Below are 21,192 nucleotides of genomic sequence, written 5' to 3'. Positions count from 1 at the left end.
TTTGGCAACCCCTCGACAAAGTCCATGGTGAGGTCCTGCCATGGCGCCGTGGGAATGGGGAGAGGAGCCAACAGTCCAGCCGGTCGGCGATGCTCATGTTTAGCCTGCTGACAGATTAAGCATTGTTTCACATAGTCCTCCACCTCCCGTTTCATGCCAGTCCAGAGAAACCTCTTCTTCAAGCGCTGGTAAGTTGTTGTGTTGCCTGAATGCCCACCGATCGCGCTGTCGTGCAGCGCACTGATCAGTTTGGTGCGCAGAGTTGTGTTGCTTCCAATCCAAAGGCGATCTTGGCGTCGAATCAGCCCCTTGTGCAGCTCGAACCCTTCCTCGTCGGGACTGTGGATGGCGAGCCGCGTTAGTTTCTCCTGAGCATCAGAGTCTGTGGCATATGAATTGGCCACTTCCTGTACCCAGGTAGGCTGACACGGCGAGAGCGCGGCCACATCCAGTGCTGCGCCCACCCGTGACAAGGCATCTGCCGCTCCGTTGTCCACTCCGCGCCGGTACTGAAACTTAAACTGCAGGCCAACCAACTTGGACATTGCTTTGTGTTGCAAATCTGTCTCGAGTTGTTGATCACCCAAGTGGCACAGACTTTTGTGATCAGTGACAATGGTGAACTGGTTGCGTTGCAAATAAGCTCGCCACTTGTCCACCGCCATCATGACGGCTAAAAATTCCTTCTCGTAAGCTGAAAGCTTCTGGTTGCGCACACCCAAGGTCTTGCTGAAGTACGCCACCGGGTGTCCTTCTTGCACAAGCACGGCACCGATCCCCGTGTCGCAGGCGTCAGTCTCTATGCTGAACGGTTTGGTGAAGTCTGGCAATGTGAGCACTAGGGCACTGGCCATGGCGCGTTTGAGGAGGTCGAAGGCGGCCTGCGCTTGTTCAGTCCACTGGAATCCTTTCTTCGTCAGCAAATTCATCAATGGCTTGGCGATGATGCCATACCGGGCTACAAATTTTCTGTAGTAGCCGGTGAGGCCAAGGAACCCACGCAACTCGGTTGGTGTGGAGGGTGTCGGCCAGTTGAGCATGGCCTGAGTTTTCTCCACGTCTGTTGCCACTTCGGTGCTTGAGATGACGTGACCAAGGTAGTCGATGCTCTCCTGAGCAAACGAGCACTTGGACAATTTGGCGAAAAGTTGGTGCTCTCGAAGAAGATCAAACACCAGCCGAAGATGCTCCTCGTGCTCCTATAGTGATTCACTAAACACCAAGATGTCATCGAGAAAAATGATCACAAACTTGCGTACATACTTGGAGAAGATCTGGTTCATGAGGCACTGAAAGGTGGCTGGTGCGTTTGTCAAGCCGAATGGCATGACTCGAAAATGGAAGTGTCCATGGTGAGTCTTGAATGCCGTCTTTTCTTCGTCGCCTTCTCTCATCCGTATTTGGTGGTAGCCCGCCCGTAAATCAAGTTTGGAAAAATATCGGGCACCAGCAAGTTCATCCAGCAACTCATCTACGATGGGAAGGGGAAAACGATTCTTCACAGTGGTGTCGTTTAGGCGACGATAGTCGACGCAGAAGCGCCATGAGCCATCCTTCTTTTTTACCAAGAGAACCGGGGCTGCGTAAGGGCTCATGCTGTGCGTGATCACCCCGGAGTTAAGCATTTCTCTGACTTGCCGCTCGATCTCATCTTTCTGCAATGGCGAGTATCGGTAGGGTCGTGAGTTTGCTGGTTGTGCTCCTTCCACCAATGTAATGGCATGATCATATTGATGGTGTGGTGGCAGTTTCTTTGGTTCTGCAAACACGTCGCTGTACTCATTGAGGACCGTCTGAATACCCACTGGAAACGTGCTAACGGTGTCACTAGAGGGTGGATGGCGATCAATGAGTGCCATGTACCATATGTCATTTCCTGCTTGCCATTTGTTGAACTGTTCTGGTTCAATTGGCTCCAAGGACTAAACTGCGCTCTGTCGGACACCTTGTAGAGTGATCGTGGCGCCTTCATGCTCGAATATGAGCGTCTTGTTGAGCCAATGGCAGCTCATTGGGCTGAATTGTTCCAACCAGTCCATGCCTAACACGCCGTCGTACGCCCCGAGCATGAGCTGGCGCATATCCATAGTGAAGGTGTGCCCCTGCAGCCACAATTTAACTCCGGGCACCAGCTTGTCGCAGACCAGACGCTCACCGTTGGCCACGCGAACGTCCACCGACGGCAGGGGTGTTGTTGTCGTTGCAATCCTCTCAGCGAAAGATGCCGAGATGAAACTGTGTGTACTGCCGGAGTCGACAAGGAGGAGCATCACTTGATTTCCCACTAGTGCGCGAAGACGAATTGTGCGCGGTGTCTCCGTGCCTGAGACCGCTTGCGTTGACAGGACACAACACTCCTGGTCTGCTGGGGCTGCGCCTTGGTCATCCAAGAGCTCCATGGCCTGAATTGCATCTTCAGTGAGGATCTCGCCGTGCTCACCCATGTGTATTGTCAGCAACTGTGTGGCTTGTTTGCAGCGGTGCTCTCTGGAGTAACGATCGCCGCAACGGAAGCAGAGGCCATGCGCATGATGATGATCGCGTAGTTACCGCTCTCGCGCGAAGTCATCCCCTCCAGCAGCGGTGGGGGCAGCGGCAGGTCGCGGTGCAGCCTGTGGTCGAGGAGGCAGAGCAATGGGGTGTGTTGGTGGGCACCCCACCAGAAACACGCGTGGTCGCGGACGATGTGCATCTGCTTCTTCTTCCTGAATTCTTGCGAGCACGGAGGCGCGAGTGATGCTCGTGGGTGCTTGGAGTCGTACTGCTGCCCGTAAATCGTCGCGCAGTCCGAGCAGAAACTGGGTGATGAAGAACTTGTTACTGAGCGTGCCGTCGAGTGCAAGCAGGTGGTACATGTGACCCTCGAACGCAAGCCTGTAGTCTGCCACAGAGCCAGTCTGACGGAGTTGTAGTAATTTGTGCATCTCCATCTCGAACTCATCAGGGCCGAATTCTTCCTTGAGGGCGATGCAGATGCCTCCCATGAGAGCGCCCGATGTGCTTGATGGTATGCTTGGAGCCAATGCGCCGTGTGGCCTTCGATGTAGAGGGAGGCCGTGGTCACCCAATTGTGCGGCGGCACCCTATACAACTCGAAGTACGACTCGCAGCGATCGATCCAGAGATAAGGTGCGTTGCCGTCGAACTTGGGGAAGTCATGCTTTGGGGGCTTGACGTAGTAGTCGTCCGCGTGCAGCGCCTGAGGAAGCCCGCGAGGAGAAGCTGGTGGCGGCATCTGGCCTGCCCCGGTGATGGTGACCATGGGGCGTTGCGGGATGAGGGGCGGGCCGTCATTGACGAGACGTGCGACCGGCCCCTGAACTCCGGAGCCCCTTTGTTGTTCTTGTAGGGGCGTGGCCGAGGACACGTGTGGAGCGCCTCCCCTGGGCATGAACTGGTGCTGGTGGGAGGAGGCGGCCTCCTGCTGCTTGTCGGGGTCGGGGCGCTGCTGGCGCACCTCATCGACGTCCGCCTGCGTCAGGTCCATCTCGCGGCGGAGGTGCGTGAGGTCGCTCGAGACCTGCTCGTTGAAGGCGAGCTGCGCCTCCACATGCTTGGCGGCGGTGATCTGGCTCGCCTCGAACCGCATCAAGAGCGATTTCAACAACGATTTGATCTCTCCCGAGGTTTCCGACATGGCTACGAGGATGTGGCGGGTTTGAGCAGAAGGTTTGGATGGCGGCGCCGTCACCCTCGCTCCAAATCGGTCCAACCCCGCTGGGGATTTTGGGCAAACTCACCGGAGTGAATTGGCACCCACAGCGGTGGATATTACAGTCCGATCGAGAGGATGTGAGCACGAACTGGCGGAAAAAAAATTGGGGGAAAAAGGGAAGTGGCTCTGATTACCAGTTTGTAACGAACCCAGGGTTGCTAGGATCGAAACAAGGGTGCATCGGGAAAATAGATCGAGTTCAGCTTGTTGCTTGAGAAAGAAGGTGAGGTACAGGAGAAGGAGGTGAGATACAGAGAAGGTTAGGTGAGATACAGAGTTCACTCAATACACACATGCCCTCTCTCTGCCTACCACGCACACTTAAGTAACCACACACACACAGCTCTGCCCGTGGGCCTACATGTCTGGCGAGTGGGTCCACTCTTTCCTTGTCCACTGCATCATCAGTGGGATGCAGGTGTGACAACCACGCACGAAAAGAAAGCAAAAATTTCGCGTCAATGGCGCGCCGGCGATGGATGATCTCTCCGGGACCAGTCTCTCCCGCCGGCCGTATACTCTCTCCCAACAATCACCTGCAAATAGCAAAGAGCACAGCAAAAATAATTTGACCTCCCTCTCACGGCCCGACGATCTTCACTCGCACTTTCTTGGCGTGCATCTCGGCGAACTCGGTCTCCGATACCTCCGAGTTGGACGACGACGTGAGGTGCCGCACCAAGTGGCGGTCGTCGCCAGCGTGGCGCGACCCCCCAACGCCGCCGCACGCCACCGAGGCGAGCACGAGCAGTGCCATGGCCGTCGACAGGGCGGCGAGCGCGGCCCACGTCGCCCGCGCGCCGCGCCGCAGCGGCGCGCACTGGTTGCCCACGATGTCCGCGAAGCCGGCCTTCACCAGCTCGCAGCTCACCAGCCGCTCCGTGCCCGGGAAGATGTCCAGCACGTTCTGGATGGAGCTCGTGTACGTCTGCACCTTGTCGTAGTCGATCGCCGACGAGAGGTCGGCCGGCGCACAGTTGGCGCCACCGCCCAACTCCGAGCACGTCAGCCTCCGCAGGATCTTCACAACAACAGCGCAAGAACAATCAGTGCCATGTCGTCAAGATCAGATTTCCGCTTCAGACGCTTTGGTTCCTGGAAGCATTTGCTCCGGCTGAGCTGCTTGTTTGTTTACCTGAGTTTACATGGCAAAAACTGCAAGAAGAATGATAAGCATGACAGACACAAGATGGCATCTGTCAAGAAAATCATCGATGGCACCGTCTCTTTTTCTTTCGTTACTTTTGGAGTACCTGGTCTATGATGTCGTGTATGCCTGCACCAACATCGTGCAGGATGACGCTGCCGGACATCTTCTCACTGCAGGGTATGATGGCGCCCAGCATGCTGTTCTTGGGGTTCAGCTGGTACTCCTCGAGGGCCGCGCACGTGTCGCCGGCGAACTTGTCGAGGAAGTAGTACAGTCCGAAGTACATCCAGAAGAGGACTGTCAGTACCCAGCACAAGGCTATGCACCTGTTGCAAACAGATAACTGTCATCAGAATATGAACTAAAATTATTCAGCTTATTGTGGTGGATGTCTGAAGTAAATGATATTTACTCACATATAGTACAACTTCTGTAGCCTCAAAGGTCTTCCCACTACAATAAAGAAGCAACGTGTTAATTTTATTTTGAAGTAAGAGAATTTATGCCCACTGAGAAACATTTCACAATGATCACTTACCTAGCAAGACAAGGACCACGACAAGATTCAGCGTCACGGTTAAAATGATGACAAGTTCTCTGAAAATTATCAGCTGTATTAGTTCCCATGATGATTTTGAGGTTTCATAAGATTCAAGAACTACTAATGCAGTATAGTATCTACCATGCTTATCATGTAAAAAGTTCTTACAATGTGTTGATGCCTTTGCTGACCAAGCGCATGTTCTTTTCGGCCTTCGCCTGAATTTCCACAGCTTCAGAGTTCAGTGCCTTTACTGTGGAGTTCAGATGATCAAAGGATTGGCTACTAATGTTGTATAGCTTCGATATGTTCTGCATCCTCTCAATGGCTCCTGTAATGTTGTAAATCGTCGCCGTCGCTTCAAGCGCTGTTCTCCCGACGATATCTTTGATGGACTCTGCTCTAGAATGAAATCACACAGCACCCTGAAGCGCAATTGCCGATGCAACTCTGCAAATAAAGCGTGGCAGTAGATGAGTCACAACGTTTCTACGAAGATTTTTGGTTTTGCAATGGTTGCATATCATGTGAGAATTTGATAGAACTACCGCCGAGCTGAAACTTACATGGCAAAAACTGCAAGAAGAATGATAAGCATGACAGACACAAGATGGCATCTGTCAAGAAAATCATCGATGGCACCGTCTCCTTTTCTTTCGTTACTTTTGGAGTACCTGGTCTATGATGCCGTGTATGCCTGCACCAACATCGTGCAGGATGACGCTGCCGGACATCTTCTCGCTGCAGGGTATGATGGCGCCCAGCATGCTGTTCTTGGGGTTCAGCTGGTACTCCTCGAGGGCCGCGCACGTGTCGCCGGCGAACTTGTCGAGGAAGTAGTACAGTCCGAAGTACATCCAGAAGAGGACTGTCAGTACCCAGCGCAAGGCTATGCACCTGTTGCAAACAGATAACTGTCATCAGAATATGAACTAAAATTATTCAGCTTATTGTGGTGGATGTCTGAAGTAAATGATATTTACTCACATATAGTACAACTTCTGTAGCCTCAAAGGTCTTCCCACTACAATAAAGAAGCAACGTGTTAATTTTATTTTGAAGTAAGAGAATTTATGCCCACTGAGAAACATTTCACAATGATCACTTACCTAGCAAGACAAGGACCACGACAAGATTCAGCGTCACGGTTAAAATGATGACAAGTTCTCTGAAAATTATCAGCTGTATTAGTTCCCATGATGATTTTGAGGTTTCATAAGATTCAAGAACTACTAATGTAGTATAGTATCTACCATGCTTATCATGTAAAAAGTTCTTACAATGTGTTGATGCCTTTGCTGACCAAGCGCATGTTCTTTTCGGCCTTCGCCTGAATTTCCACAGCTTCAGAGTTCAGTGCCTTTACTGTGGAGTTCAGATGATCAAAGGATTGGCTACTAATGTTGTATAGCTTCGATATGTTCTGCATCCTCTCAATGGCTCCTGTAATGTTGTAAATCGTCGCCGTCGCTTCAAGCGTTGTTCTCCCGACGATATCTTTGATGGACTCTGCTCTAGAATGAAATCGCACAGCACCCTGAAGCACGATTGCTGATGCAACTCTGCAAATAAAGCGTGGCAGTAGATGAGTCACAACGTTTCTACGAAGATTTTTGGTTTTGCAATGGTTGCATATCATGTGAGAATTTGATAGAACTACCGCCGAGCTGAAACTTACATGGCAAAAACTGCAAGAAGAATGATAAGCATGACAGACACAAGATGGCATCTATCAAGAAAATCATCGATGGCACCGTCTCCTTTTCTTCCGTTACTTTTGGAGTACCTGGTCTATGATGTCGTGTATGCCTGCACCAACATCGTGCAGGATGACGCTGCCGGACATCTTCTCGCTGCAGGGTATGATGGCGCCCAGCATGCTGTTCTTGGGGTTCAGCTGGTACTCCTCGAGGGCCGCGCACGTGTCGTCGGCGAACTTGTCGAGGAAGTAGTACAGTCCGAAGTACATCCAGAAGAGGACTGTCAGTACCCAGCACAAGGCTATGCACCTGTTGCAAACAGATAACTGTCATCAGAATATGAACTAAAATTATTCAGCTTATTGTGGTGGATGTCTGAAGTAAATGATATTTACTCACATATAGTACAACTTCTGTAGCCTCAAAGGTCTTCCCACTACAATAAAGAAGCAACGTGTTAATTTTATTTTGAAGTAAGAGAATTTATGCCCACTGAGAAACATTTCACAATGATCACTTACCTAGCAAGACAAGGACCACGACAAGATTCAGCGTCACGGTTAAAATGATGACAAGTTCTCTGAAAATTATCAGCTGTATTAGTTCCCATGATGATTTTGAGGTTTCATAAGATTCAAGAACTACTAATGTAGTATAGTATCTACCATGCTTATCATGTAAAAAGTTCTTACAATGTGTTGATGCCTTTGCTGACCAAGCGCATGTTCTTTTCGGCCTTCGCCTGAATTTCCACAGCTTCAGAGTTCAGTGCCTTTACTGTGGAGTTCAGATGATCAAAGGATTGGCTACTAATGTTGTATAGCTTCGATATGTTCTGCATCCTCTCAATGGCTCCTGTAATGTTGTAAATCGTCGCCGTCGCTTCAAGCGTTGTTCTCCCGACGATATCTTTGATGGACTCTGCTCTAGAATGAAATCGCACAGCACCCTGAAGCACGATTGCTGATGCAACTCTGCAAATAAAGCGTGGCAGTAGATGAGTCACAACGTTTCTACGAAGATTTTTGGTTTTGCAATGGTTGCATATCATGTGAGAATTTGATAGAACTACCGCCGAGCTGAAACTTACATGGCAAAAACTGCAAGAAGAATGATAAGCATGACAGACACAAGATGGCATCTATCAAGAAAATCATCGATGGCACCGTCTCCTTTTCTTCCGTTACTTTTGGAGTACCTGGTCTATGATGTCGTGTATGCCTGCACCAACATCGTGCAGGATGACGCTGCCGGACATCTTCTCGCTGCAGGGTATGATGGCGCCCAGCATGCTGTTCTTGGGGTTCAGCTGGTACTCCTCAAGGGCCGCGCACGTGTCGCCGGCGAACTTGTCGAGGAAGTAGTACAGTCCGAAGTACATCCAGAAGAGGACTGTCAGTACCCAGCACAAGGCTATGCACCTGTTGCAAACAGATAACTGTCATCAGAATATGAACTAAAATTATTCAGCTTATTGTGGTGGATGTCTGAAGTAAATGATATTTACTCACATATAGTACAACTTCTGTAGCCTCAAAGGTCTTCCCACTACAATAAAGAAGCAACGTGTTAATTTTATTTTGAAGTAAGAGAATTTATGCCCACTGAGAAACATTTCACAATGATCACTTACCTAGCAAGACAAGGACCACGACAAGATTCAGCGTCACGGTTAAAATGATGACAAGTTCTCTGAAAATTATCAGCTGTATTAGTTCCCATGATGATTTTGAGGTTTCATAAGATTCAAGAACTACTAATGTAGTATAGTATCTACCATGCTTATCATGTAAAAAGTTCTTACAATGTGTTGATGCCTTTGCTGACCAAGCGCATGTTCTTTTCAGCCTTCGCCTGAATTTCCACAGCTTCAGAGTTCAGTGCCTTTACTGTGGAGTTCAGATGATCAAAGGATTGGCTACTAATGTTGTATAGCTTCGATATGTTCTGCATCCTCTCAATGGCTCCTGTAATGTTGTAAATCGTCGCCGTCGCTTCAAGCGCTGTTCTCCCGACGATATCTTTGATGGACTCTGCTCTAGAATGAAATCGCACAGCACCCTGAAGCGCGATTGCCGATGCAACTCTGCAAATAAAGCGTGGCAGTAGATGAGTCACAACGTTTCTACGAAGATTTTTGGTTTTGCAATTGTTGCATATCATGTGAGAATTTGATAGAACTACCGCCGAGCTGAAACTTACATGGCAAAAACTGCAAGAAGAATGATAAGCATGACAGACACAAGATGGCATCTGTCAAGAAAATCATCGATGGCACCGTCTCCTTTTCTTTCGTTACTTTTAGAGTACCTGGTCTATGATGCCGTGTATGCCTGCACCAACATCGTGCAGGATGACGCTGCCGGACATCTTCTCGCTGCAGGGTATGATGGCGCCCAGCATGCTGTTCTTGGGGTTCAGCTGGTACTCCTCGAGGGCCGCGCACGTGTCGCCGGCGAACTTGTCGAGGAAGTAGTACAGTCCGAAGTACATCCAGAAGAGGACTGTCAGTACCCAGCACAAGGCTATGCACCTGTTGCAAACAGATAACTGTCATCAGAATATGAACTAAAATTATTCAGCTTATTGTGGTGGATGTCTGAAGTAAATGATATTTACTCACATATAGTACAACTTCTGTAGCCTCAAAGGTCTTCCCACTACAATAAAGAAGCAACGTGTTAATTTTATTTTGAAGTAAGAGAATTTATGCCCACTGAGAAACATTTCACAATGATCACTTACCTAGCAAGACAAGGACCACGACAAGATTCAGCGTCACGGTTAAAATGATGACAAGTTCTCTGAAAATTATCAGCTGTATTAGTTCCCATGATGATTTTGAGGTTTCATAAGATTCAAGAACTACTAATGCAGTATAGTATCTACCATGCTTATCATGTAAAAAGTTCTTACAATGTGTTGATGCCTTTGCTGACCAAGCGCATGTTCTTTTCGGCCTTCGCCTGAATTTCCACAGCTTCAGAGTTCAGTGCCTTTACTGTGGAGTTCAGATGATCAAAGGATTGGCTACCAATGTTGTATAGCTTCGATATGTTCTGCATCCTCTCAATGGCTCCTGTAATGTTGTAAATCGTCGCCGTCGCTTCAAGCGCTGTTCTCCCGACGATATCTTTGATGGACTCTGCTCTAGAATGAAATCGCACAGCACCCTGAAGCGCGATTGCCGATGCAACTCTGCAAATAAAGCGTGGCAGTAGATGAGTCACAACGTTTCTACGAAGATTTTTGGTTTTGCAATTGTTGCATATCATGTGAGAATTTGATAGAACTACCGCCGAGCTGAAACTTACATGGCAAAAACTGCAAGAAGAATGATAAGCATGACAGACACAAGATGGCATCTGTCAAGAAAATCATCGATGGCACCGTCTCCTTTTCCTTCGTTACTTTTGGAGTACCTGGTCTATGATGTCGTGTATGCCTGCACCAACATCGTGCAGGATGACGCTGCCGGACATCTTCTCGCTGCAGGGTATGATGGCGCCCAGCATACTGTTCTTGGGGTTCAGCTGGTACTCCTCGAGGGCCGTGCACGTGTCGCCGGCGAACTTGTCGAGGAAGTAGTGCAGCCCGAAGTACATCCAGAAGAGGACTGTCACTACCTAGCACAAGGCTATGCACCTGTTTGCAAACAGATAACTGTCATCAGAATATGAACTAAAATTACTGAGCTTATTGTGGTGGATGTCCGAAGTAAATTAATTTGCTCACATACCCTCCGTCCGGAAATACTTGTCATCAAAATGGATGTATCTAGAACTAAAATACATCTAGATACATCAATTTCAATGACAAGTATTTTCGGACGGAGGGAGTAGATGACATGTATGGGGCCGGCCCTAATTAGTTAGATTAGGTTAGCTTATTTGTTTACTAGTCAAATGTGTAGATGACATGTGCCCCCCTTTTAACTAAGTTAGATTTTATTTATTTGTTTAGGTTTAGTCAATGCCATGTGGACCACACCTCCCCATTTGACCAGTCAAATTGACTTGGTCAATTCGGATTAAAAATAAATACAAAATTCCAAAATATTGTTTAAATCTTTGAAAAATCATATAAAATAATCCGTAACTCAGATGAAAATGTTTTATACATGAAAGTTGCTCAGAAAAATATGACGATCCCGAATACGCATTATGTTCATCTGTCACGTGCCCCTAGCATAGCGAACATGGAACCGTCCCCATCCGTTTCATCTGTCGGACAATGCCTAACACCGGGAATACTTTCTCGGATGTTTTCCCCCTTCGCCAGTAGCACCTAGTACTGCGTTAGGTCACCCCTAGCACCGCATTTTGCCATGTTATGCTTTGTGATACTTTGTTTGCATTATATTTATTGTTTCTTCCCCCTCTTCTCTCCGGTAGACCTCGAGATCGCTGCCGGTGCCACTGTGATTAACTACGTCGACTAACTACGTCGACGACGACCCTTCCTTCTCAACGGAGCTTCCAGGCAAGCAAACCCGCTATTGATCATTCAATATCGCCCATTCCCTTATCTCTTATGCTTGCATTAAAACTGCTACTACTTTCTGTATGATCCTACTTTGATGCATAGCCTGTTTTTGTTACCTGTTTTCATACCTTACCTGCTTATTCTAAACTGCTTAGTATAGGCTGGTTAGAGATCCATCAGTGACCCCCACCTTGTCCCAGTTGCCCCGCTTTATGTTTGATGACTCGATCAACGTGATCGACGTCCAGGCCCCGACACCGCACATCACCCCCCCCCCCTAGTTGTACGACTCTGCAGAGTTACTATCGAGTGTCGAGGGTGATACCTCGCCAACACTTCTGATGTTAACCCTGTAGTGTAGTTATTCGGTCGTGGTAATCGAGGGTGGTTCCTCCTTCACCACTCCCGATAACGACTCTGTCGTGCAACCCCTCAAGTGTGGACCAACGAGGGTGATTCCTCCAAGTCCACCTTGATGGTTACATCGAGTGGGAATCCATAGAGGGTGATTCCTCAGGTTTCCCCCTTGCTGTTTCAGACACACGGTTACTTTGACTTACCACAGAACCATGATGACATCGGGTCGGCCCCGAGGGGTACCCGCGAGTGATGTGAAGTCGGGTTGATCTGAAGGATACCCGCAAGTTTTCCACGCGGCACGGCCAGGCATTCTTAGCCCTTGCCGCAAGTCCGTGAGACGGGTGACGGGGTCACATGATCGTGTCTCTGCTTGTTACCGCACAGTAACAAGACACTAACGGTTTGGATATTTGATCCGAGTAGGCTATGGCCTTTTCACACTAACCACCACGCGGGAATAAGTATGGGCACTCTGCGCCGTATGTATCAGCCGAAAGCTCAACGGACATCAGCGATGGAGCGGCACGCGCCGGGTTGGACTAGAACGCCTTCTCTTGTATAAGGGAGGCTAGGTCTGCTCAACGGACATCAGCGATGGAGCGGCACGCGCCGGGTTGGACTAGAACGCCTTCTCTTGTATAAGGGAGGCTAGGTCTGCTCATCGGGCCCACGCAACATGCAGGAGTGCAAAGGGCGATGGGCCCAAGACCCCTGTGCGCTTAGGATGTAGACCGGCGTGCCGGCCTCTCTATTGAGCCTAGGTAGGACTGCGGCGTGTTGATCGGCCGAGGCCGGTCATGACCTGATGGTGTCCGGCCGGAGTTGATCGAGCGTGTTGGGTAAGTTGGTGCACCCCTGCATGGAAGTATTCTATCTATTTGAATAGCCGTCTCCACGGTAATGGAAGCTCGGAGTTGTATCCCGATCAATACAACTAGAACTGGATGTTGAGGCATGTAATGAAAATGATGGCTCCGGAATTGTTTCCTCGCAGGGAGTCGAGGAAGTGATCTCTGGGCGCTAATGTTACAACATGTTTACTAAATATAAACTGCTATTCTATACTCTTCTGAATGCTGCAAGATGCTTGGAGCTACTTGAAGATGCTAGTCTTCGATAGGCTAGGCTTTCCCTTTCTCTTCTGGCATTCTGCAGTTCAGTCCACAGATACTACCATTTCATTGATACCGATGCATATGTAGTGTAGATCCTTGCTTGCGAGTACTTTGGATGAGTACTCACGGTTGCTTTGCTTTCCTTTTTCCACCTCTTTCCATTCTTCTCGGATGCTGCAACCAGATGGTGGAGCCCAGGAGCCAGGCGCCACCTTCGACGACGACGACTACTACTACACTAAGGGTGCCTACTACTGCGTGGAGGCCGTCGACGACCAGGAGTAGTTAGGAGGCTCCCAGGCAGGAGGCCTTGCCTTTTCGATCGTTGATGTTTGTGCTAGCCTTCTTAAGGCAGAACTTGTTTAACTTATGTTTGTACTCAGATATTGTTGCTTCCGCTGACTCTTGTGTATTCGAGCCCTCGAGGCCCCTGGCTTGTAATATAAAGCTCATATTATTTTAATTTGTGTCTAGAGTTGTGTTGTGATATCTTCCCGTGAGTCCTTGATCTTGATCGTACACATTTACGTGTATGATTAGTGTATGATTGAATCGAGGGCGTCACATTGGGCCTTCATCCTTTGATAGTCTTGGGGGTAGAAAGTAACGCTTGGTGATTGTGGATGATTATTCAAGATACAATTGGGTATATTTCTTCAAGAGGAAGAGTGAGACCCAACAAACCGTCATCGACTTTGCAAATGAAGCTCAACGTCAACACAATGCAAAGATCTTGACAATAAGAAGTGACAACGGCTCCGAGTTCAAGAACTATACCTTGGATGAGTTTCTTAGTGATGAGGGGATCAAGCATCAATATTCCGCACCTTACACCCCTCAACAAAATGGTGTTGCAGAGAGGAAGAACCGGACGTTGATGGACGCGGCAAGGACCATGATGGCGGAGTTCAAGTCTCCGTACAACTTTTGGGCCGAAGCCATCAACACCGCTTGTCATGCATCCAATCGGCTCTATCTCCGCAAAGACTTGAACAAGACTCCATATGAGATACTTACCGGCAACAAGCACAACCTCAAGTACTTTCGGGTGTTCGGTTGTAAGTGTTTCATTCTCAAGAAAGGTGTTCGTTTGTATTAATTTGAGGCTAGAGCTCATGAGGGCATATTTGTGGTTATGCTACAAACTGTCATGCTTAGCGTGTCCTCAAAAAGTCCACCAGACTCATTGAGGAGACGTGTAACGTGGAGTTTGATGAGAATAATGGCTTCCAAGTGGAGCAAAGTGGTACTTGTGATGTAGGTGATGAAATTCCTCCCCAAGTCATAAGAAGAATGGGTGTTGGCTATATCCTACCCATTGAGGAACCCCTTGTGGCCGAAGAAGAAGGACAATGTTCCACTCAAGTGGAACCATCACCAACCCAAGACCTACACGCTTCCGAAGAACAAAGTGAAGGCCATCAACCAAATGAACAAGATCAAGGGCAAGATCAACCTCAACATGGTGGTGAACCACCAAGTGATACCCAAGGTCAAGTTCTTACCACCGAGCAAGTTCAAGATCAAGAGCAAGCTTAAGATCAAGAACAAGCTCAAGACGACACTCAAGATGAACAAGCTCAAGACGACGCTCAAGATGATCAAGTTACTGCTCCTCAACTCTCTCTTTAGGAGGAATTGGAGCGTCGTGCCGCCAAGATTGCATCCAAGCTCACTACCAAAGATCATCTCATGAAAAATGTGCTTGGAAGCTTAAGAAAGGGGGTAAGCACTCATAGACAATTAGTAAACTATTGTGAACATCACGCATTTATCTCTTGTGTTGAACCCCAAAAAGTCTATGAGGCGCTCGAGGATCCGGATTGGCTTAATGCCATGCATGAAGAACTCAACAACTTTGAGCACAACAAGGTGTGGAGATTGGTGCCAAGGCCAAAGGAGAACCATAATGTCATTGGAACCAAGTGGATATTCAAGAACAAGTAAGATGCTCATGTGATTATCGTTCGCAACAAGGCTCGTTTGGTAGCACAAGGCTACTCCCAAGTCGAGGGTATCGACTACGGTGAAACCTTTGCTCCCGTTGCTCGCCTTGAATCCATTCGTTTGTTGATTGCTTATGCTTCTCATCATAACTTCAAGTTGCAACAAATGGATGTGAAGAGTGTTTTTCTTAATGGTCCTATTAATGAGTTGGTGTATGTCAAACAACCCCCGGGGTTTGAGGATCCCGAGTTCCCCAATCATGTGTACCGACTCGATAAGGCACTCTATGGCCTTAAACAAGCCCCACGTGCGTGGTATGAGCACCTTACCGAGTTGTTGCAAGATCGTGGGTATGAAATTGGGAAAATCGACCCCACTCTTTTTACTAAGAAGGTCAAAAGGGAGTTGTTTGTATGCCAACTATATGTTGATGATATTATTTTTGGTTCTCCTAACAAAGCTTTCAATGAGGAGTTTGCTGCTCTCATGACCTCGAAGTTTAAGATGTCCATGATGGGAGAGTTGAAGCTCTTTCTCGGGTTCGAAATCAAACAAAAAAGAGAAGGAACCTTCATCAACCAAGCCAAATACACTCAAGACATGCTCAAGAGATTCAAGCTAAGTGATGTCAAGCCGGCTTCCACTCCTATGCCCGTCAAATGCCAACTTGACATAGATTCCAATGGTAAAGCGGTGGATCAAAAGGTATATCGTTCCATGATTGGCTCCTTGCTTTACCTTTGTGCATCTAGATCGGATATCATGTTGAGCGTGGGAATTTGTGCACGGTTTCAAACCGCACCTAAGTAAAGCCACTATGTGGTGGTCAAGTGAATCTTTCAATATTTAGCTCATACCCCAAACTTTGGCTTATGGTACCCAAGAGGAGCTAACTTCAATCTTGTGGGCTTTTCGGACTCGGATTGGGCGGGAGACAAAGTGGATAGGAAGTCAACTTCTGGAGGGTGCCAATTTCTCGGTTGCTCTTTGGTGAGTTGGACTTCTAAGAAGCAAAGTTGCGTGTCTCTCTCTCCACCGAAGCGGAGTATGTGGCCACCGGTAGTTGTTGTGCTCAACTTCTATGGACGAGGCAAACTTTAAAGGATTACGATGTCATTTGTGACAAAGTGCCTCTTTGGTGTGACAATGAAAGTTCCATCAAGATTTCTCTCAACCCGGTGCAACACTTCAAGACGAAGCATATTGAGATTCGGCATCACTTCATCCGGGATCATATTAGGCGAGGGGAGATCGAGCTCAACTATGTCAACACTCATGATAACCTTGCAGATATTTTCACGAAGCCCTTGGATGAAGCAAGATTTCATGAGTTAAGGCATGAGCTAAATATCATTGATTTGAGCAATGTGGCTTGAACCTTTGCACACCCCACCATACTCATCTTGATGTCTTGTTTAGGTGTAGGCATGGACATAGGGGGAGTATTGTTCTCTCAATGAACTCTTCCTCCCCCCATTATGCATAAATTGATCACGTCTTTCACATTAGCCATTTTTATGGTACTTGTGCTTCAAAACGAGTTTTGGTCATGGGCCCAAGGTTAAAATCTTCGCGGTGTCATATCACTTGACTCAAACATAGGTGGCCTCGGCCACCGCCCTCTCTTTGAGAGTTGTGTGGTTTTTGGTTCTTGTCCTCTCATGGGCGTTTTTCTGCCTTTGTGTTTGCTCCCTCGCCTCTTCGTGTATTCTTGTTGCTTGAGCTAAGCCTTTTTCTATTGTGTCTTCGAGTTTTTGGCTGGACGGTACTACCGCTGGAGGCGCACGGTACTACTGCTGATAAACATCAAGCGGTACTACCGCCCGCCCGAGCGGTACTACCGCTGCGAGGCGGGACTAGGGGGTTATGTTGGGGCGCAGGGAGTTTATTTCTCCCCCACGCCCATTCACTCGACCCTCTCGTCCTCTTCGTGCACCAGCAACAAACTCGCCGCGGGTGGGCCGCCTCCTTCGAGCCATCTTTCACCTTTTCCTCCGGTGGGATCAATCCCCACACCTTCCTCTAGACATGAATGCTGGTATTGCCCCCGATCTCTTTCTCTTTGCTTCTAGGTTTCAGATCTAGTCTTTAGGGGCAATAGGCTTTGCATTCTTCGACTTTTGGCCAAATCGAGGCTTGAGTAGGATGGTGAAGGATTCTAGACCATTTGGATTGATGTTTGGTAGGTCTATTTTTGAACTTGGCATCCCGACAATACCGGATTTGGCAGCGGCAGTAGAGGAACCGCCGTTCCCCGCCTGGAGCGGTACTACCGCTTGAGCGGCACTACCGCTGCCTGAGCACGGTACTACCGCTGGAGGCCAACTTCCATCATACCCGTACCAACTATTGATCCTTGTTGCTTTCTCTAGTGGCTTATGCTCGTTCTTTCGTGTTGTTTCTTGCGTTCGTGTGTTTGGTTCCAGGTGATGGCCCTTCAGAGCAACCTGTCCGCCGTGTCAACCCCGGGCGTTCTACTTCAAAGCGCTATCGCACTTCCGAGTCAGGGGCTGCTTCCTCAAGTGTGCCTCCTCCTTCTCAGCCCAAGAAGACTGTTGCGAACAAGCCCAAGCCTAGGGCCAAGTCTGTGACAAAGATGACTGCAAAGGAGTTCTGGGAAAGGCGCCGGCGCAACCCATATGCGGAAGATGAAGAACCCACTTTGGTCAACTGCCCGTTCTGGAACCGGTTTCAGTGGGCAATCTATTTTGATGTGATCAAAGCGAAGAAGAATCTTTATGTTGATGTCCGCTCCATCGACATTGCCTATATGGAGAAGGATCCTGCCTACTTTGGCGAAGCGCTGCAGATGTGTACTCAGCTGAATATTCTCAGGATCATGGAGTTCAACAAGGACTTTGATGCGGATTTGGTGGCTCAATTTTCTGCCACGGTTCATCTGGGCACTGATGCGGAAAGGACCTTGACTTGGATGACTAATGGCAAACTTCTGTCTGTCAAATGAAAGGCGTTCATGGAATTGTTTGGGATTGAAGATCAAGGGCTTGAGAACCCGGTTGGCTTTCGTCCTCACCAGAAGACAACTTCTATTCACAAGCAAGCTCTCTGGCCGTTCTGCACTATGAAGATTAACCCCGAGACGCAGAAGGAGACGTATGAGATGCATGTCTACCTGGACATCATTCATCGCATCTTCAGGGAGACTCTTTTCCCACGTATTGGGAACTTGGATATGGTTACTCGTTTCTCGTGGACATGTTACTTTTCTGTCAGCATGAGAAGGAAGAAAAAAATGGCGAGTCCTTGGATATCTCTCATGTCATGTGGTCTAAGCTTCTCTCCGCTATCTCCGAGCGCAAGTGCCCCATCTATGGGCCTTTTCTCATGTTGCTTACTGAGAAGGCTTGGGAGCACACTTTTCCTGCTGTCGTGCTGGAGACTGGCGAGTTGATCCCTCATGAGATCAAGCGTCTGAGGAAGAAGGAGAACTGGGGCACTTCGGTTCCGAAGTCTGGGATTCCGTCTGGAGTTGACGAGGTCGAGGCAGAGGCCGATGCTGATGATGATGAGGATTATGAGCCCTCTGGAGCGGCGCCCTCATGGGCAAAGAAGCTCAAGCGCAAGATGAAGAAACTTTTCTGCATGGAGTCTGATGGACAGTATGTGGCTCATGTGTCTGAGAAGAAGGCCAGGAGCCGTCACAAGGAGCTCATGCGTCAGTTAGGTACAACAGTTGCCAGCGGAACTGAGGGCAAGATCACCGATGAGTGGGTTCAACAGCACTGCCCATGGACAGACTCAGACACCGAGCAGCCCCCTGCCGATGACGGAGGAGGGGCCGATCACGCGGGGATGTGATGACGGAGATCATCAGTTATGCTATCACCTGTGATCGTAGCAATACTCTTTGCCCTTTTGGTATCTCGCTGCCAAAGGGGGAGAGAGTTTAGGGATTTGTCGTTGTCATTGTCGAGTTGCAAGTGTGTCTCATTTGCCTTGTCTTTCTCTCTCGCAAACTCTTTTCTCGTCATTTGCTTTTGGTTTGGTTTGTGCTCATGAGACCTGGTACCCTATCATATGGTGTGAGACATATGCTACCCTATCCTATTATTATCTCTGTATGTCGAGTACTTTAGTAGTTTGTGAGTTCATGCTTATCTCATATGTCTACTTTGCTCACTTGCTACTCTATTGCATCCTAGCTCATATATGTCTCATCTTTGATGCGAATGTTGTCAGACTATAAAATATAGGGGGAGTGTTGATCCTAATGTGTGTACTTTGCATCCAAAGACACTTCTATTCAAGTGCACACATTTAGGGGGAGCCCGTCTATATTTTGTAGTCTCTGGGATTCACTTATTCTCTTGTCATTCCTTTGTGCAAATCCCGTGTTGTCATCAATCCACCAAAAAAATGGGAGATTGTTAGGGCATGTCTCTCTCTAAGTAATTTTGGTGATTAATGACAATGTTTTTGCGGACTAATCGTGTGCGTTGAGTATTTCAAAGATTCATTCCTTGGCACGAGACGATTCTTTCCCCTCGGAGCTTTAAGTGAAGACGGTGTAGTCTCTTTCGTTGTTTTGGTGGACTTGAGTCGTAGGAGCCACCGTACTATCAAGAGGGGGTCCGCAATGGAAAGGCTAGGGTGGAATCAACACGTACACGTCATTTTTGCATGTCCAGCTCCTTTCCTCTCCTTGGAGTTTGTTGTTTCAACGGAAGTGGAGATTGTGAGGAGATAGTGGTAGTGCCGCCGCCAGCGCGGTAGTACCGCTGTCCTACAGCGGTAGTACCGCTTGGGTGCATCGGCGGCAGTACCGTCCTGGTTCGGCACCGCTACCGCCTCGATTCGAGGAGGTCTTTTCTCGTGTCGGGTTGTGCGGCAGTAGTAGTGGCAGTAGCAGCGGTAGTACCGCCCGTGAGCGGTAGTACCGCGGCTACCACTGCTACTAGTGTCGCACATACCCTCTTTTTCTCTCCCGTTCTCCCCCTGTGTCTTCTGCTCTCAATCTCTGCGGTAGTACCGCTCTGTGCGAGCTGAAGGGGGGGTAACGGTTGGATTAGTTCCCCCACTATAAAAGAAGGTCTTCTCCAAGTTGACCTACCTCTTTTCCCCCAAGCTCCATTGTTGCTCCAAAGCTCATTTTCGCCCGATCTCTCTCCCTAGCCAATCAAACTTGTTGATTTTCTAGGGATTGGTTGAGAAGGCCCTGATCCACACTTCCACCAAGAGAAATTTGATTCCCCCCACTAATCCCTTGTGAATCTTGTTACTCTTGGGTGTTTGAGCACCCTAGACGATTGAGGTCACCTCAGAGCCACATTCCATTGTGGCAAAGCTCCGCGGTATCATTGGGAGCCTCCAATTAGGTTGTGAAGATAGCCCCAACCTTGTTTGTAAAGGTTCGGTCGTTGCCTTCAAGGGCACAAATAGTGGAATCACGGGATCTCGCATTGTGTGAGGGCGTGAGGAGAATACGATGGCCCTAGTGGCTTCTTGGGGAGCATTGTGCCTCCACACCGCTCCAACGTAGACGTACTTCCTCTCAAAGGGAAGGAACTTCGGTAACACATCCTCGTCTCCACCGGCTCCACTCTTGGTTATCTCTTACCTTTACTTGTGCAAGCTTATATTGTGTTGTATCCCTTGCTTGCTTGTGTGCTAGTTGTTGTTGCATCATATAGGTTGCTCACCTAATTGCATATCTAGGCAACCTATTTTGATGCTAAGTTTAATTTGGTAAAGAAAAGCTAAAATTGTTAGTTGCCTATTCACCCCCCCCCCCCTCTAGTCAACCATATCGATCCTTTCAGCCGAGCAAAAGGCATCAACCTTTTGGCTTCGTGTTCATCGTGAGTACCATGAACGCAAGAAGTTTGCGCTGTACAAAATGGAGAGCAAGCGTGGGTGGGTGTCTCTCTTGAACCGATGGAGGGTGATACAACAAGAGTGTAACAAGTTTTGCGCCACCCTTGAGAGCATCCGGGCACGCCCCGTGAGCGGCATCGGCATGAAAGATATGGTATACATGCGCCCCTCTTCGTATCCGTTTTCGTTATGCTTGCATGTCCATTTGCCCATATGCTTGCATGCTATTCATTTGTAGGCATTCCAAGCTGTGGAGGCAACATGACGACAAGTCCTTCAACGTCTCCCATTGCTGGATGGTCATCAATGGGGAGGAGAAGTTTAAGGCTCAATATACCGCCGCC

The 21,192-nt window shown here is 48.5% G+C and overlaps 2 protein-coding genes across 5 annotated transcripts in view; both read right to left on the bottom strand.

The window, feature by feature from the left end:
• Positions 1 to 4,259: 4,259 nt before the first annotated feature.
• Positions 4,260 to 8,224, bottom strand: LOC119286596. 2 transcript variants are annotated; one of them, XM_037565986.1, is made up of 6 exons: positions 8,197 to 8,224; positions 5,575 to 5,856; positions 5,404 to 5,462; positions 5,282 to 5,318; positions 4,969 to 5,191; positions 4,260 to 4,736 (listed from the first exon to the last, which is right to left on the bottom strand). In XM_037565986.1, exons 2-6 carry the CDS (start codon positions 5,721 to 5,723, stop codon positions 4,296 to 4,298), a joined length of 909 nt encoding a protein of 302 aa, XP_037421883.1. In that variant the 5' UTR covers positions 5,724 to 5,856; positions 8,197 to 8,224; the 3' UTR covers positions 4,260 to 4,295. The 2 variants fall into 2 exon arrangements, with proteins under 2 accessions (XP_037421883.1, XP_037421882.1); XM_037565985.1 differs by lacking the exon at positions 8,197 to 8,224 and adding an exon at positions 5,973 to 6,209.
• Positions 7,905 to 21,192, bottom strand: part of LOC119286597 — a 19,630-nt gene continuing 6,342 nt past the window's right edge. For 2 of the 3 annotated variants that reach the window (XM_037565987.1, XM_037565988.1), the window contains 6 exons: positions 10,421 to 10,751; positions 10,023 to 10,304; positions 9,852 to 9,910; positions 9,730 to 9,766; positions 9,417 to 9,639; positions 8,996 to 9,192 (listed from right to left, as the gene is read on the bottom strand). In XM_037565987.1, the coding sequence (XP_037421884.1) occupies positions 9,145 to 9,192; positions 9,417 to 9,639; positions 9,730 to 9,766; positions 9,852 to 9,910; positions 10,023 to 10,304; positions 10,421 to 10,452 (681 nt within the window). In that variant the 5' untranslated portion in view covers positions 10,453 to 10,751 and the 3' untranslated portion in view covers positions 8,996 to 9,144. Of the gene's footprint in view, positions 8,081 to 8,304; positions 8,528 to 8,617; positions 8,655 to 8,739; positions 8,799 to 8,910; positions 9,193 to 9,308; positions 9,640 to 9,729; positions 9,767 to 9,851; positions 9,911 to 10,022; positions 10,305 to 10,420; positions 10,752 to 21,192 lie in introns of those variants that run through there. The other variant, XM_037565989.1, reaches the window with a different exon arrangement.

The sequence above is a fragment of the Triticum dicoccoides genome, chromosome 4A, assembly GCF_002162155.2.
Source record: "Triticum dicoccoides isolate Atlit2015 ecotype Zavitan chromosome 4A, WEW_v2.0, whole genome shotgun sequence".
Classification (NCBI taxonomy): Eukaryota; Viridiplantae; Streptophyta; class Magnoliopsida; order Poales; family Poaceae; genus Triticum; species Triticum dicoccoides.
This window is presented reverse-complemented; position numbering and strand designations above follow the sequence as displayed.